Here is an 18,786-nt window from a genome sequence, read left to right as displayed (position 1 = left end):
TCATGTGACGTGAAACTCATGCAGGATGTTCAGTGATACTTGATTAATCTTATGTCCAAGTTTCATGAACTAGGTCCATATATTTTCTAAGTTATGATGACATTTCAAAAACTTAACCTCAGGTTAAGATTTCGATGTTGATTCCTCCAACATGGTCTAAGTTCATTGACCCTAAATGACCTTTGACCTTGGTCATGTGACATGAACTCTAATAGGATGTTCAGTAATACTTGATTAACCTTATGGCCAAGTTTTATTAACTAGGTCCATATACTTTCTAAGTTATGATGTCATTTCAAAAACTTAACCTCAGGTTAAGATTTGATGTTGACGCCGCCGCCGCCGTCGCCGTCGGAAAAGCGGCGCCTATAGTCTCACTCTGCTTCGCAGGTGAGACAAAAATGCCTTGCCCTAAAATATTGATTTTTTACATATATATAATTATGCATATTTTACACATGCAACATATAATTAACATATTTGTATATCTATACTTCAGCTTCAAAGAATAAGAAAATGAATGGATATGATCATTTCCTTGTAAAACCATGACAAAATATAAACTTTTGTCCAAGTTTTTTAGACCTAATCTGGCTTTTGACCTTGATCGAATTACCTAAAAAAAATTACATAATGGTCGATACTTGACACTATTTTACATCTAAGCTTCATTAAATATGAAACAAATCTAGGAAAATGATTTGTCAAATTCAAGAACATAATAAAGATTTAGTTGTTATTTGTATAAAATGCAAATTATATGACTTAAAATGACCTTTCAACTTGCATTGGAAATACATGTATTTCATTGATTTAATATCATATGTGATATCAAACAAAATGATCCCATACAAGTTTCATTTGATTTTATCAAATGTCTTACAATAAATGAACAAAAATGATAATAATAATGCGATGTTCAAATATTCAAAATCCTTACCCTTGAATTAATATTTTCTAAGATATAAATTTACTGACCCCAAAACGATCTTTGACCTGTATTGGTGTCCGAGAGTTTTTCATACTGTCTTCAGTTCCTGAGAGATTTGTAAAATACTTGCTACAAAGATAATGATAAAGATGCAGATGATTCATAGTTTTCCCTGATTTCTTTGATAGCACCAAGCATGGCACATTCTACAAGTACAACAACAAACAATTCAAACAAACTTTTGAGATCCAAAACAACAACATCATCTCCATGCAAGGGGTAACTCATTTTCTTTTTTCTTGCTCTTTGCAGATGATTTCGCCTCCAACTTTTCAACTGCCTTCTTTAAATCCACCACCACCATATCACTCTCTACCGAGACCAACACCACCTGGTCTCCGCGGATGAAGAGCTGGTTGACATGACGACGCTTGAACTCTTCTGGCTGAATCAGCCGCTTACCAGTCTTTGGATCCAGATGGACAACCTCCTCCTGATCTTCACGACTCTTTGTGTCTTTAGGTTTCTCAGACTGTCTCCCTATCTTAAGAGATTTGGAAAATGCTTGTGACAGAGATGATGAAGTCACAGTTGATGATTTAGTTATCTTTTGTGGTGGTGCAGATTTTCTTGATGCTGCCGATGGTGCAGATGATGTCTCTGAGGTTGATGAGGTTATGGTATGTGATGATAATGTAGACCCTGCAAAAGATGATTCTTGCTTTGTTGCCGGTGTAGTCATTCTAGAGAGAAGCAAATCAGACTTTCTCGTATCTGACATGTTTAATGATGCTGATGATAATGAGCTTTTAGCCTTTGCAGATATCTTTGATTCTCTTGTTGGTGCAGTAAGCTGAGAAACCTCTTCTTTGACAGATACCCCATCTTTAGTACTCACCCTGTCTCTCTCTGTTAATGAAGAATGTGAACTTGAAGCAGAGGTCCATAAAGAGTCTGATGATTCTGGAGTGATTTTCTTGTTAACAGAGGAAAGTGTCTTTGCGGTTGATCCTGCTTTACATATAGATGAATCCTTACCAGATTTACTATCACCACATTTAGAGGACTGAAGTCTCTGAGAATGAATTCTTGGTGTCCTGTGACCATTTGGACACAAGCCAGATATCTTTTTAGGCATTTTAAGTTTTTTGCCTCCCTTCTTCATGTTCCCTTTCTCCATCCCTCCTTCACACTCACTATCATCTGTGGTTGAATACTCGTCTGTATCGCTACTGCTACTCTCACTCGCTGACTGATCTTGAGCCACCTCTGCTTCCTGGAGATCTCTCCTGGCCCTCTCTTCCATGAGAGCTTCATGCTTGATTCGGCAGAATTTGCATTCTTTAGCTCGCTTCCTGGCATCAGTAGCCTTTTGCTCCTGCGCTGATGGCTTGGGAGGGTCTGGCTTCTTTGGTGGTGGTGGATTCAAGTTGGACATGATCTGTAGAAGAAAGAGTGATTGCCGATGAGTTTTACAAAATAACATAACAGTTCTACAATGGACAAACCATTCTGATTTGTTATACAACAAATGACACTTTTATTTTATCAGGATTTCTGTTATAAAATCAACTTCTAAATATAAAGACGTACCACACATTCCATTGAGACAAAATATACAGAAACTGATATGGATTTGATCTGAACATAAAGAAAATATTAAAAGCAAACAACTCTACCTTTAAAAAATGTACAATCAAGCTGGCAAAGACAAGGTGGAAGGCAAGGCATAAGCCATGTTGCATCTCACCCACTTGTGAAAGTAACCAGAAATATCATGATTTGCAAGGGCAACAGAATTTTATCAAAAGTTGATTGTAAAATACCTGGGATGGATTAACATTTGTCATAAGAGTCTTGCATGTAAACTTTAATGTTGACCTGAAAATGACCTTTGACCTTACCATGTGACCTCCAACTGCAGCATAACATGCAGGTCTCCTAAGTACATATACCATCCAAGTTTGGTTGAAAAGTGACTAAAGGTTGCAGAGTTATGTGTCATAATGTTTGTGACAGAAGGACGACATTTGGATCCCTTAGCCTCTGGTGGGCGAGGCAAAAAGGGGTTGTCATACAAGATAAGAGGTAAGCAGCAATATTTACCATTGAGTATGTCACTTTTTCTTCATGGTGAAATCTTTTCCCAGTCGAAGGCCTCTTGTAGATTTCAACAACATCTGATAAAGCCTAGAAGAATATAATAACAAAAAATAAGAATGACAACACTTGAAATTATCTCCTATTGAATTAAAGAAAAAAAACACTTCATCTTAATTAATCTACCCCTTTTTTCATTGCCTTTAAATCACACCTCTCTCTTTTCACAACCTCTCTGACTGGAAAATAAGATTTGTTGGTTTAAATTTGGAAAGAACAGCAATTTCTATATGAGCAGGTAGTATACCTATTAACAATTTTTTTCGAAATCTGTCATAATGAAAAGTCAGAATTGGACAAAAAATCTGATCTTTTATCCAAAATCAGAAAAACAGATTTCTGCCCCTCACTACTCACCCAATCCTCATTACTCTTTCTCTCAGTTCTATGAAGTATATAAAGAGGGACAGGGTGAGGGGTCTGGGACTTGAAGAAATTACTGTTTAATGAAAGACTCCAGATAAATAAGCACACACTGATTAACCATACCAGAAAGATCCACAAAAAAGAGGCATTTCAGTAGGCAAAAGAAGTTTGCTTAATTAAGTTGATTAGCATATTTTTGTGTTGCCGCTTTCAACAAAACAAGTGGACCGACTCTGGCAGTCCTGCCTGCAAATGTAATGCCATTCAATATAGCAACAGTGCTGACTTTGAAAATGACTATGAAATAACTTTTCACAAAAAACACCACACATATAATAAAATTTTACTACGTTCATTGAACCTGAATGACATTTGACGATGATCATGTGACCTACAATTTGTGTAAGATGATCAGTGATACTTGATTACCCCTCCTACGACTTTTGTAAGATGATCAGTGATAATTGATTACCCCTATGTCCATATTTCATCAACTATATACATAAACAATCAAATTCATGATGCCAACTCAACAAATATCCCTACAATAGCCAAAGTTCATTGACCTTACATGACTTTTGACCTAGGTCATGTGATCTGAAACTTGCCTGGGATGTTAAGTGATACTTGATTACTCTAATGTCCAAGTTTTATGAACCTGATCCTTAAATTTTCAGTTATGATGGTAATTCAATAAATACCCCTAACATGACCAAAGTTCATTGACCCTAAATGACATTTGACCTTGTGACCTGAAACTCAAAAAGGATGTTCAGTCGTACTTCAATACCCTTATGTTTTAAGTTTCATGAACTAGGTCCATATACTTTCTAAGTTATATTGCCATTTCAAAAACTTAACCTTCGGTTAAGATTTCGATGTTGACTCCCCCAACATGGTCTAAGTTCATTGACTCCAAATGACTTTTTACCTTACTCATGTGACCTAAAACTCATAAAGTATGTTTAGTAATACTTGATTAACCTTATATCCAAATTTCACGTACTAGGTCTATATACTTTGTAAGTTATGATGTCATTTCAAAAAGTGGTGCCTATAGTCTTGCTCTGCTATGCAGGTGAAAACAGAGAAGGGAGGGCAATTGCAACAAGATACCAGAAAAAATTATTCCCTGGTAGAAACAGATCTCACCATATTCCAGATCTTGTCAAAGGCCACAAGATACCCAATGCAGATGCTACGAAGCCCTTTGAAACTGCGGATGCACACCCTCACCTTACATCGTTTCTCAACGCACTGCCTCAGAAGGTCCAATGGAGATTCTCTTGTTTCTATCACATAAAAAAAAACACAACAAAGCGCTGGTTTAAGGAGAGTTAGTTATCAGTGGAAATTAAAGGACGGATGATCCCCTTCGAACAATTAAGTTAGCTTGTATCAAAACAGAAAAGAATAAGCTCAATGAAAGTTTGGGAACAATTGGAGAAACAATAATATATAGATAGAAAATGGCATTTGAATGCATTTGAAACAAATTTGATTTGGGTACAAACTCAACAGTTAATTTGTCAATAATGTCCTTAAATAAGTTATATTTGTCTTCCACATCTTGATCCTCTTCAAAGTAAAAAATCTGATGGTCCTGAACAAAGTTTCTCATATCATTGTATCTTCCTCTGAAATAGGCATATCGAGGGTGTGACATAGCCTGCTTGAACTCCAGACTCAAATTGAACTAAATCACAATGTGGTCACTTTTTCCTAGTGCGGCTTTATGTGACACATTATCCACCCAATCTTTAGAATTTGTCAGTATCAGGTCAAGAATGTTTGCCTGCTGGCCATCTCTAAATCTTGTAGGCTGATTCACCAGTTGGAAAAGAAAAAAAGTCTAAAGTTGGGTCAAGAAATCTCTGTGCAAATTGTTGATCTGGCTGTGTAACATCCAGAGAATCCCAAGATCGACCAATATCAAATAATCAATGTAGGCCTATATGAATGATGTACAACAATAAAGGCGCACTTTTGCGAATGTATTATGAAACAATTAGGCAAAAATATGATTGCACTCCCTATAAAAACGGATAAGGTTGTACTGTAGATAAAGGTCTTACCATGACTCTCCATACGAGACAAGACATTAACATTCTTTTTATGGGACGTGCTCTTTGGTAGCAGTTTCTCCTTTTCTCTCATGTGTTCTAAGTGTCGCTGTGAAAGGAACAATAAAAAAAGCACAAAACAAATAAATATCAAACTAATAATAATGATAATAATCTTGAACGTTTAGTTTCAGAAGCACAACTTTGGTTGGCTATTAGAACCTGGCATCTTAAAATGCAAAGTATTATGGACAGCTACATGTATCATAGAATTACTTGACCTACTGAATTACTTATGGCAAACTCATACTACCTAAAAACAGTCTCACAATTCCTGTAGAGTAATCTATGTACTACATGAAGTAGACCAAAAGCTTCGGTCTCTGTACATTGGTTGTTCTGCTGCACTACATGTACATTGGCTCCACTCACCAATGATACTAAAATGTTAAAAATTTTGAAATAAATCCCAGAAACGACAGTTATTCCTGTATATACATGTAGCAACTACATGTAATTGAGAGGTTGCAACTATTTCGATTTTTCTTAGCTGTTCTCAAAAGTATTAAATTTTGTTGGATAAAAGGTACATATGATAAGATTACATACTGGGCCCAAACTTCTAGTTCTACTCTTCAATATCTTGACACTTGCCTGGGATTGATTATGTTGCATAGGCCTATATACATTTTTAAGTTGGGGGTGCAGGGGGCAAGTGACCCCAAATAACATTTCCTGTAGGAAAATAATGCCTTTTTTTCAAAATAAAACAAGCCCTTTTTTCAAAATGAAATACCCTTTTTGAAGTAAAACATAATACATTTTAGGTTATAAAATCACAAATTTTGGCGCTTGTGTTTCACGCTCGCATCAACTAGTGTTTAGTATAAGGTATAGAACGTCCAGTTTTCAGGTTGAAACATCATTTATTGTTTATTAAGGTACTCAGTTTGTTCCTGGTTACAAACAGTGCTTAGAATATCCAGTTTTAATTTTTTTTTAAATTTTGAGGTAAGATTTGAGCAATGTCTGTGATAATAATTCTAATAAAGATTTTTTTCAGGTAATGCTTTTTAGTAGAAATGCTGTTTCGTTATTTTTTATACTACCTAGCAATGATGCACTTTTAACAGTAATTAGGTCCATAATTGGCCCAAAAGCAAGTTTTACAACCTCAGACTCGAAAAATTTTCAAAATATTTATCTTATCAATCAGAAATCACTTTTAAAGGATGGTCCAGGATGGATTAAATTATATATCAATAAATAGAGTAAAATTCACAGAGCAAAATGCTGAAAATTTGATCAAAATCAGATAACAAATAACAAAATTATTGAATGTTTAAGATTTGCATTATTCTGGTGAAACAGTTCCAGGTATGTCTTCATGAATATTCATTAGGTGGGATGATGATGTCATATCCCCACTTGTTCTTTTTTATTTCATTATATGAAATTAGGTTTATTCAAAACTTTTTTACTAAGAAGTAAAACAATTGGATCGACAACTGATTAAGTGCATTAGTTATTTATTGCTGAAAATTATTTCATCATAATGGAAACGCATCATTTACACATGTATGAAAAAATGAATCCATTATGATTTCATGTTATATCATAAGACTAGCACATCAATGATGTGGAGCTCATCCGGCATCTCGCAACACAATTTAACACAATTTTAATTTCAGCCAAGTTGACAATGTAGTGAATTATATTGGTGACATAAATTGAGGATATAGAATTCAAATAGTTGAAGAAATGACATAGAAGCATTTTTTGTGATCTATAAATAAATTTCATATGAATTAAGTATTGATTATTATCTAGTTTTCTTAACTCTGTGTAGAACCTTGGTGAACCTAATGTAGCTCTCAGATGGAACAAAAATAACCAAAATCAATCAACAAATAAGCAAGCAATTTTTGTGAGTTCTGAAAATATATGAATAAATAGCAGATTCAATGAGTTTCAAAATTTTATGTTTAAATTTTGTATCACCACCTCGAGCTATCATATAAAGCAAACAAAACTGAAATTGATCAACAAAATGTGTTTTTTCTTCATTTAATGAAGAAAAAACATTTTTGTGATTTTTGAATAAATTTTTCATAAATTAGAATAATTTTCCAGACAAAATTTCAAAATTTTGTGTACAAGTTTGGTGAACCTCATGCAGCTCTACCAGATGGAAGAAAAAATCAAAATCTGTTAACAAATAAAGAAGAAGAGGGATTTTCTGTGATTTATTAATACATTTCGCATAAATTAGCATAAATAATTTTCTACTGAAAATTTTCAAAATTCTGTGTAGAAGTTTGGTGGGCCTCATGAAGTTCTACGGATGGAAGAAAAATATCAAAATCTGTCAACAAATAAAGAAGAGGCATTTTCTGTGATTTCTGAATAAATTTTGCATAAATTAGCATAAGTAATTTTCTACTGAAAATTTCAAAAATCTGTGTAAAAGTTTGGTGAACCTCATAAAGGTCTACAAGATGGAAGAAGAAAAAAAGTATAAATCGGTCAACAATTAAAGAAGAAAAAGCATTTTATGTGACATTTTTAAAATATGAATAAATTAATTTCGAATAAACTTAACTAGCATAAACATTGTTCTAGTCAAAATTTCAAAACTCTGTGTACAAGATTGGTGAACCTCATGAAGCTCTACCAGATGGAAGCAAAAAATCAAAATCGGTCAACAAATAAAGAAGAAGTAGCATTTTTTGTGAATTTTGAAAAATGCGCATAAATTAGCATATTCAAGGAATTTCAAAATTCTGTGTAGAAGTTTTGAATGCCCCACCTAGTGCTATTATATAAAGCAAACAGATTTGAAATCAGACTTGAAATGGCGAAGTAGTAGCATTTTGAAATTGTGGACGGACGACAGACGACGGACGGATGAGCTAAAAAAGGAGAGTGGAGGTATGACATCATCAGCCCACCTAATGAATATCCATGATGAAGTGCATATAACTGTTTTCACAACATATTGTTAAACTAGCTTTAAAATCTAATTAGTTCGTTATTTGTTATCAGATTTTGATTAAACTTTCCGTATTTCACTCTGTGAATTTACTTTATTTTTTGAGATATTTATATTTCCAGCCTGGACCATCCCTTTAAAAAACTTTGCTCAACTTAATTACTACAAAATGCTCAACTTCTTCACACAGTTAAACCTCATAGTGCCCTTTCGGCATATAAATGCCCTCTTATTGGCTTTGCCCCCCGCAAACGAAAATACTTACTTACTCTAGTCTAAACACGTACATGTAGTGTTGGGGCAAAAAGGACATCCTTTATAAAACATTTTGATTTTGTTTTATCATCCCTGCAAATTTGACCCTAAACACGTATCTTTCCTAGCGAAAAAGATACCGGTACTCTTTTTTCATTATTTTTGTGTTTTTGACACCCTTAACACGTTACTTACGTAACTTGCCCTATCTTAAAAAAGACATCCTTTTTACGGTTTTTTGGTCGCACATGGTATCCATAACCTTGTTCATTGAATGAGTGATGGTATCCACTCGTCAATGTAAATGCCCCCCCCCCCCCCCGGAGTGTAACATGCCAAAAGAATATTATTTTTGCATGTCTATTTAGTATTTGTATTTGGGAGACACAAAGTTTTAGTGGCTCCATTTCCAATCTCAATTTTTCACAATTCTATAGCAAATCCAAGGTAAAATTTGATGAACTTTAGAAACACTAAAACTAAAAGGAGCCCAAAAATATCTACAGCGCAACATAATGAAAGGGCGGCATCGCGACACGAAAGACGTTCCTTACAATTACAAATACACTTTCGTGCACGACACGCAGCTAAAAGCTCCGACCGGCGATATACCTCTCTGCCCACCGGCAACTTACCCGCTCCAATGCACGTCTCGACAAAGGCGCACAGTTTTGTTCTTGAGCTTTTGGCTCTTCTCCAGATTTGCTCATAAACCGCTCATATTCAGCTAGATTGTTGAACACGGACACCTCAGAAACTGGGAGTGCTACATTCGAAGCATATAAAGCTTTTAAAGGATTAAAATTTGGTGATAAAACGTCAATTTCCTCATCTTTTTTCTCCGCTTCTCCGCCACCAGAAACGTTCATGGGCGCAGCCATCTTTGAAATGAAGCGGCCTTTGACGTTATATATTTTGTCTTTTTCATTGAATTAATTCAATGAAAATAAAGAAGTTAGATTCGAATCACATTTTATATTTTTAAACCACTAAATTTATTAATTGAAAAGTGTATCTAGAGACGATTTATTTTTTTTTGTAAAGATGATTTTATATCAAAAACATTTCACACACATGGTCTGTCTTCGTTTCCTAAACAACGGCGACGCTGGGAGTGGGACTTTTGACTAAAGTCTAGACTCTAGTAAAGATTCAAAGTATTAAACTAGAAAGTTGGTGCAGCATGCCTCCAAAAAAGGGAAAGGGGAAAGGAAAAGGGAAGGCAAAGAAACAAGAAGGAGAGAGTGGACCAGTTGAGCCGCCAGAACCAACAGAGAAAGAATTGCTTTTGAAGAACGAGTAAGTTCGTGAACTGAAAATTGTTCGGCAGCGCGGCTGGACCGAGTTGTGGTACGGTACCGTACGGTGCATTTGGCCGACAGCATCCCATCAAAGACATGGGTAACCAGGGACTCGTCCGTGCAGACATGGTTACTCTCCAAAATGGGGTAGAATAGGGTCGCAATAGCACTCCAATAAAAGGGGAAAATATAAATTATGCACTTACCGATACCTCGATTATATAGGGATGAAGGTCTATCGTGACACAGAATCCTGACGAGCTCCAGCCCGCTTTGCAGGCTGGAGCTCCTGACCCTGGCCTGGGTGAATCATCGCTTAAATTATAAATAGGTTGCTTTCGCATTCCCATTTACATCTACTTTTCAAGCTGGACCTCGCAAGAAATGGGTTACTGGTTAGTCTAGTAGTAGTACTAAAGTTAGTATTTTAATGTCGAGTGGGCATCAGGAGAAATGTTATTGTGTAGGCCTATACTGTTGTTGCTGATTTTGATGTAGACAGCTGACAGCAGTCTGTTTCAAGGAGTTTTTTAACATTTTGTTTTTATGCCCCTCGTACACAGACGGCTTGCTATTGTGCAGCAACCATTAGGGGGGTAGCAGCAATGCAAAATCCCCCCAACGGGGCTCATCGATTTTTGTCTTTATTTCATAAAAATATATAAAAAGAACTGTACCAAAATAAAGATTATTATTCTGTTTTGGCCTGAAATGCACCAAAACGGAAAAATACATTTAAAGGGGAAAAAACAGTGACTTACTTCGGCTGTCACTCAACTTCCACTTTCCTGGTTTATCCGAACTTTATATATAAACATATGGCCATTGAGTCCCCGTACAGATCGAGTATCTGAATTTAAGTTCACTTTTAAGTAGGGAGACTAGTCTGCTGTCTCAAGTCTAACTCTAGTTCAAAGTGGTTTGGCAATTTTTTTTGGGGGGGGGTCATGTGGCAAACACATCTAAAGATTCATATTAGCTACAATGTAATCATAGGTTTAATGATAGTATGTCATAAGTTTAACGTTAGTCAAAATTAACATTAGACAGAGGTACAATACTTGATAGGAGAGTTTTAAATAAAAAGTTGCTGTTGCTAAAGCCAAGGACTATGTTTTAACTACAGAATATTCTGCACATTTTGTTCCCTCGCAGTGTACAGTAGCTGTGAGCATCTATACTTTATATTATCAGTGCAAATGGAGAAGCATGAATTTTGGTTGCCTGATGCAGGCATTCCCCACCTATTACTTACTACTGTGTGTATGTTACTTTTGTAGCAAAATTGTTCAGATTTAGGGCCATACATGTTGGGTCATGATTAGATCTACATGTATGTATATGATGATGAAGTTTTTTCCATGAAAACAGTTTCCTTGAACACGTAGATTTTTATTTTCAATTCTCTGAAAAAATGGTAGGTAGATATCTAACATTAAAGATATACTCATTACACAAACCTTTTACAGGGAGACTGCTTGCATCATGAAACTGAAACTTTAAAATCTATTACTTATTTTTTAGGGATTTTTGCCAAACCTTCATTTCTATCATTCATTTACTTAGATAAAAAGCCGTACTGGATTCCAGGGTGGACTGCTCCCCATCTAGTCTTGTACAGGTTACAGTCATCCAGACAGACCCAAGTCTAAATTTGTGCTGTGTTTAAGTTTTACTGCCTTTGGTCTGCCAAACTTTTCATATATTCCTTTCTAGTTTTTGTGAAAATTTTACATTTCTTTTATTTTGTATTCTCTTTTTATTCAGATTAGAGACGCTGACCGATGAACTTGCCAGCCTGAAGAAAAAAGTTGAAGAACTGTATCCTTTTCACTGCTTGCATTGGGTATCAGACATTACTATTGTTGGAGAAATTATGTGTTTTACCTGCAACTTGATCCAAGTACTTGGTCTCGGTTGCCTAGGATTATTTACACGTATTATAAGCCTTGCATTGACCATTGATAATATTGTATGGAACAATCACATTAAATTTACCTTCCTTAAAATCAACATCCTTTCATTTTTAATTTGTCATTAGTATGTTATATTGCTTTTTTAAGTTTATGAAATTGTCTTTTAGAAAAGCGTTATAATTTGATGATGATTTAATTATTTATAGAATGGGTCTTCTCACTTTTCTGTATGGGTGTTAGCTTTTTATGTCTTTTGTGTGGTTTTTTATTTGTTCAAATGGTATTATTATTAAATTACAGAACTCAAAAATAAAGCTAATAAAGCATTTATTTTACAGATATTTTGGCCCATCTAATCATATGAAATACATTTACATATTAGAGTTACGTATGAAACAAATCAAAATTATCCTTAATGAGGTAAAGCCGGAGGGAAAATGAATGGTTACAACAAGAAGCACAACAAACTAGGATTGAGAGTGTGAGTATGAATTCAATTCAATCTAATTTATTTATAACTAGTTATTTACTTATTTCATGTATTCTGTTATGGATATTTGTTTCTTCATCTGTTTCCTTATCTGTCTATCTATATATTTATTCATGACTATATTTATCATTACAAATATACTATGACATGAGTGTTTAGACGATAAACCCCTGTGATCACTCCTCTCAGCATTTACTTGTAATTTAAAATGAAGTACATGTAAGATCAAAACATAAAACAGGTTATGCGATTACAATGTATGTTACAGCTAAAATTTATACACTGTATAATTTATGTCTACAGCAAATTTTAATGATTAATTTGAGTCTTTATTGAATCATGCAGCACGAGTACATGTCATACATGGCTAAGAAGGCTCACAAGCGCCAGTCTACTATTGTAACTCTGAGTGATCAAAACCAGCAAGAAATCAGAAATATTCAGGAAGAAAAAGAGAAGATGCTGAAAGTATTTGAAGAGAAGAAACAAGGTAAGATTTCTTTTGAAACTTTGATTTATCATTTAAAGTGGTACTGTGAGCTGAAAATTATGTCTAAAAATAAAAAGTAAAACTCATAGAGCAATATGCTGAAAAATTAATCAAAATCTAATCACATAGTTATTCAATTCTATAGTTTAGCAATATTTTGTAAACACAGTCATAATACACACGGTCATGTCTTATCATTATATTAGTTGGGCTGATGATATCATGTTCCAATTTTTTGTACTTAGTCCTTTTTACATATCTTTTTACATGAAGTCATGGTTGTTTCGTGTCGTTCCAATAAATTTGTAATATAGTGATGAGTTTTGGGCTCAGCCTAAAAGTATATGCTATTGCATGCAAAAATACTTTGGTTTTGTATATGGTATTTGCAATGGAATGAAAATCACACCTTTTTTTAAGAATGCATATTGGCAACTTGTTTTAAATTTCTATTATCAACACATTTTGATTGATGTTACATGTATAGCCATATTTTTTATTTGTCAAAATATATAATATAAACAAAAACTCAATGACTGTTGCCAATTTGATGTGTTAAACCAGATTAAGCTGAACCTCATGAAAACTAATTTATACCTATATGTCTATGTTTACTCTTTCAGATTTACAGGATGTTCTAATGGCGAGAGAAGCAGAATTAGCAAAGACAAGAAAGGAATTAGAAGATTTGGATGATTTCAAGGTAGACATCTAACTTCTGTCTCCAGATTCCTTCAGAAAATCATATTTAAGTATCTATTAATGCTGTGTGTAAGATTTGTAATAAATTTATCAATTGAAACTTATCCTCTTTGTAAAGTGCACACTTCAGAAAGTCATGAACACATTGTGTAATGTGGTGTGAAGACTTGAACATTTCATAGATGACAATTATCATCATTAAAGCCAACCAAAACTTTTAGTGAAGATCCAACATTATGAATCATATTGGGTTATCATAACATTCAAGTCTTAAAAAGAATATTTGAATATATTTTTCACCAATTGATTTGTAAAAATTATCGTTCTATTGTTATCAGATTTAGTGCCCTCTCTCAATAATGTTTTGAATTTTCTAAATGAAGGTCCTTCAGTCAAACAAATTTGAACTTAATGTAATGATGGTATATCAGAGAGCTACATGTACACTGTATATATGAAGACTGATAACTGGTATTTTATTCCATTCCAGCCCAATCAGGCTTTTAAGTAGTACAGGATCACATGGTCCCTCAAGATACATGTGAAGAGTTACATAAAGATTAATTAAGGTCCTCTTGTTGAAAAGTGAAGTCTGATTATTTTGTTTGTTATATTCAAAAGCATTCATGTACATTGACTATTACCATTATAATTATCGAACCTTTGGTTTCTCTTGAAGCTTTGGGCAAGAACCATCTGATTCGAGCAGGCAAAAGGTCAAGTGGCCATACGTTACCCTTCTTTGATATTATTATTGATTCCAGAAATTACAACAGGAGCAGGTGAATAAGATAAGAGAATTGGAGAAAGAAGTATTGAAGATGCGAGGGCAGCATACAGAAACCATCCAAAAACTAAAGACCCAGTTCCTTACCGAGAAAAAACACTTCCAGGCTGACTCAGAGGCTAGAATCCAAGAAGTTGCCAGACAAGCAAATAAGGTAAATATATCATGCATTTATTTTGCAAGATTATATGGGAAATATGCCAGGGGGGGGGGAGAACAGTCAAATATATTGCTGTACACACACGTGGCCAAAAAACACATTTAAAGGGGTGTTTTTCAGATTTGGACGCAGTCCACGCGTGGACTCGTTAAAGGTATCAAAAACACTGATTTTAAAGAAAAAGAGTCATTTTGAAAGATCGATCAATGTTCAATCGCGGGTCCAACGTATTTAGGATATATTTTTCCAAAGCTTTTTCCCCCGAGGTCATATTTTGGCAACATCTTGTTTAGGGGCCAAAAGTGTAAATAAAGCCCTAAAAACTTGTTATGGGGGTTATTTTGCACACAGAGAAAAAAACTCTTTGCTCATGCTTGCATTGCAAATGTAAATGAATTAAGGTTAATTCACCTTGAAGGCACTTGAAAGAGGAATGCAGTGAACATTGCCATATCGTTAACATTTATATTTGCAGGAGGCAATGCATTGCTTAGGCGAACACACCACCAAGATCAAGGAGGAAAACCGCAAGCTCCGCCATGAGCTCCTGAACTTGATCCACAGATCGAGGGCACTACATAGCCACAAGGAAGAACTGGAGAAGCAGCAGCGGGACCTGATACGGGAGCAGCAGTATGCAGCTGATCTCAAGAGACTGAAAGGTACCAGGCAGCACAAGGTTCTGAAATCCTTTGGGATGCTGGATGGTGAGGAAACCCCAGAGAAGACAGCTTCCAGGTAGTTTCTGAAGATATCCTGAAGAGAGAATTGCCGTGCGGTGATATAGAAGAACTTGGTTCCAGTGACAATAAAAAGACAGTCAATGTTGAAAGTGAGTTAATTGTATCCTGATGTACAGTCCACCAAGCGGCACATACATGTAAAGCTTCCAGAGTTAAGAGATTGTAAAGGGACTAAATTGTCTCTGGATGATTTTTGGAGGACCTGGTTTAATTGATTGCCCAAAGATGATAGATGTTTTAAAACAGTGCTGTATCCTGATATACATTTGTAGATCAACAATGTGTCCAAGGAGAAGATCCTGAGAAGTCAGTATTGAGATGATTTGAGAGAAAATCTGTTGCAATGACAACACATGGATGGCCGGTGTTCGAAACTAAGTAGGGTTTTGTCCTCATATATGAAGACCCCAATTCCCAGATGCAATACATCCATCTATGTTGGTAAAATGCATTTGTTGACCAAATTTGTCAATAGAAGACTGATATCAGATAATGCATCTTGATTGCTCTCATAATAGAAGTGAAACCTTCCTTCAAAGACAGTTTGCTTCCCGAATACATGTAATCAATGCAGTTAACTTTGCCTATGTCATATCTAGGGACCAAAGACATCTGTTTGACTTGGCAGAAATTTGGCCAACAAGATGTATATCAGACATAATATTTTGCATAATATTGTCCATATAGTTGTTTTTCGATTTATGGAAGGTTGACTTAAGGAAGTTTATGTGTAATCTAATTTTCATAATTATGGGTAGCTTTTGGAACTGAGCTCTTCATACAATACACCCTTAACTCCACAAAGTTTGGGATTTTAAGAAGTTGCTGTTTAGAGATTGGCAGTAATAATGTATCTTCTATTAACACAGAGACAGAGATGATAGACATTGTGATTGGAAATTGAAAAAAAAAACTGCCTTTGAAGATGCTAAAAGACTTTGAATATCCTTTTTTAATTACTTTCCCCTATAGTTTTGTAACATATATTGCTGATGGAAATCATATACATTTCGTTCAAATATTTGGTCATGGTTTGTTTCAACTTATTGCTATATCTGTAGATTTGCCCCCTTCTGAATCTTTATTTGGAGCCCCTCCCATCTTTTCATTTCTTAATCTATACGAATGCATTCTCTCTCCTCAATACACCACCATTGTAACTAGACATGATTATAATTTGATTTAAAATTTTGTTCTGTTGCTTCTATTTTATTTCCATCTCATTCTCTTTCATTCACTTGCTTTCCTTTTTACTGTATGCTATCCTCATGCAACAATTTCCTCTGTAGAGGCCTTTTTTTTACCGCTAGGATTCTAATATTTCTGAGTCAGGTTTATTTTTACTTCTCATCTGCACATTCTTCGATCTTATGCAGTCCACGGGTATATACAGGCAATTCTATAAATCATTTATGTCCAACAACCTAATAAAAGGTTCATCGTTTATGGAATTGCCATTATATGAACCTCAAGACTATTTTTATTGGGATAAACAAACTCACAAGAGAGTACACCCACATGAAGTGAATGAAGACAACAGATATACAAAACAATAACTTTTATTTGAACTCTTGATTTTCTTGTTCAGCTGTCTAACAAACATGCAGTTCTCATAGAAATACAAGTTTAACATTTAATCTTTCAACACCATGGGGAAAAGAACACAATGCGTTACTACCATTTTGAAAATGGTATCAAACACAAATACATTATAACTGTACAGATAATACTGATAATTCTGAAAAAGCAGCTTGAAAAATGTATGTTTATAAGGCACCTTATGTATTTATGACTATAAGTTACACGAGATGGTTAGGAGAAATCTCTGTTATAGATTAGGTGGAAAAGTGACATGTATTATACCTAGGGGAATGCTCAGGTTCTTACATGATAAAATGAGTGAAGATGAAAATTGCATTAATGTATTCCAGAGAGTCCGTCCCAAATTGCTCTTCGAAAATTGTACGCAAATTTCTATTATGTCATACAATCCGTGGTATAATTATTATCAATGTTGTTATTATTGTACAATAAATGTTCTGAATACATCTATATTGAATTATAATACATGATGACTAGATTCATTATTTAAGTGATCATCGATCCGTCATTGATAATAGTATAAAAATGGTCATAATTACCAAAAAAATAGTTCAGTTGTAAAATAGAAAAGTTACATAAGAATGACCAACCAGTTCAAACACCACAATAAGTCACCAAAGTAGTCATCAGGGCCTGATTTCATGAAAAGATGATGTAAAGACAACTCTTGCCGGAATGTCAACTTTTATTTGAAGAGCCAATCAGGAAGAAGAATATTCACTGTTGTCATGGTAGTTAACACTCCATTAAGAGTTGCTATCATCATATAAAAAAAAAAGAGCTGCTGTCATATCAACTTTTTATGAAATGGGGCCCTGTGTCACAAAGTTTAGTCAATCATGAAAATCAAGAGTTTGATTAATTCAAAGGATTTTAGATGGGTAGACACGTAAAGACTTGTATAATCTATGTTCAATATAGGCCATTCTCATTACTCTTTCTAAAACCAGTTTAGTGGAAACCGATTCAGGAAACCAGTTTGGAAGATCGCTTTGCTAGTGTTCCCACTTGATCACATGAAAGTGGTTTTCAAAATCACTCCACGATCTTGTTGCTATGGAAACGCTCTCAGTGGGGTGACAAGTTCACACGAAAATCGAAACCGCAACGTAGGCATTCTACACCTGTTATGAGGAGTAGCGCGCTCAAAATGTGCGAAGAACAGTTGTGTCCTCACGCTAAAACCAGTTTAATGAGGCAAAGAGATCTTTTGAAAACTACACCGCGAGGTGGTTTTCTGAACCAGTTCGGAAGATCACTTCAACCATATTCACTACACGTTAAACTGGTTTCTACTAAACTAGTTTCCAGTAAACTTGTTTTAGGAAGGTAGTGAGAACAGTGTCATAGATGATAAACTTGACTCTAAGGAAAGTAATATACTCTGTATTTCTGAAAAGTAGATACAATATATTTCTTTAGACATAGAAATGAAGGTCTTTAAATGCCCCTAAAATTTCTTTCAGCTATCAAATAAAGAGAACTGCAATTTTGTGTGATTCTAAACATGAACAGAGGCTTTAGAAAATACTCATCATTGTTGTGTATTGGTGTACAACTGAGTCATCACAAATGCTTCCAAAACTTGAATAAATCACAAAACCTGCCTACATAATAGAAGAATATCATATTATGCTACATTTCTACTCCTTCATAAAATTTACAGCAAAAAAAAACATTCATTACACTTAATACATAAGAGATGTTTTCTATTTCTTCTTTGGCACTTTAAATGGCATTAGGTTATCTGAAAGCACACAAAAACTAACCCAACAAAATAATTTCTTTCACATGTAACCATTAAGTAAACAAGGTACAACTCTAATAT

The 18,786-nt window shown here is 34.7% G+C and overlaps 2 protein-coding genes across 2 annotated transcripts; one reads left to right on the top strand and one right to left on the bottom strand.

Moving 5' to 3' along the window:
* Window positions 1-931: 931 nt before the first annotated feature.
* On the bottom strand, window positions 932-9,681 carry LOC121423140. Its single transcript, XM_041618439.1, has 5 exons — window positions 9,403-9,681; window positions 5,533-5,629; window positions 4,610-4,749; window positions 3,038-3,121; window positions 932-2,372 (listed from the first exon to the last, which is right to left on the bottom strand). Exons 1-5 carry the CDS (start codon window positions 9,646-9,648, stop codon window positions 1,194-1,196), a joined length of 1,746 nt encoding a protein of 581 aa, XP_041474373.1. The 5' UTR covers window positions 9,649-9,681; the 3' UTR covers window positions 932-1,193.
* Window positions 9,682-9,846: 165 nt separating this feature from the next.
* LOC121422487 (coiled-coil domain-containing protein 166-like) lies at window positions 9,847-17,410 on the top strand. The gene is made up of 7 exons (XM_041617561.1): window positions 9,847-10,066; window positions 11,836-11,889; window positions 12,411-12,465; window positions 12,820-12,964; window positions 13,588-13,667; window positions 14,431-14,607; window positions 15,089-17,410. The coding sequence occupies exons 1-7, from the start codon at window positions 9,951-9,953 to the stop codon at window positions 15,353-15,355; spliced, it is 894 nt and encodes a 297-aa protein (XP_041473495.1). The 5' UTR covers window positions 9,847-9,950; the 3' UTR covers window positions 15,356-17,410.
* The last annotated feature ends 1,376 nt before the right edge of the window (window positions 17,411-18,786 follow it).

The sequence above is a fragment of the Lytechinus variegatus genome, chromosome 10, assembly GCF_018143015.1.
Source record: "Lytechinus variegatus isolate NC3 chromosome 10, Lvar_3.0, whole genome shotgun sequence".
Taxonomy (NCBI): Eukaryota; Metazoa; Echinodermata; class Echinoidea; order Temnopleuroida; family Toxopneustidae; genus Lytechinus; species Lytechinus variegatus.
This window is presented reverse-complemented; position numbering and strand designations above follow the sequence as displayed.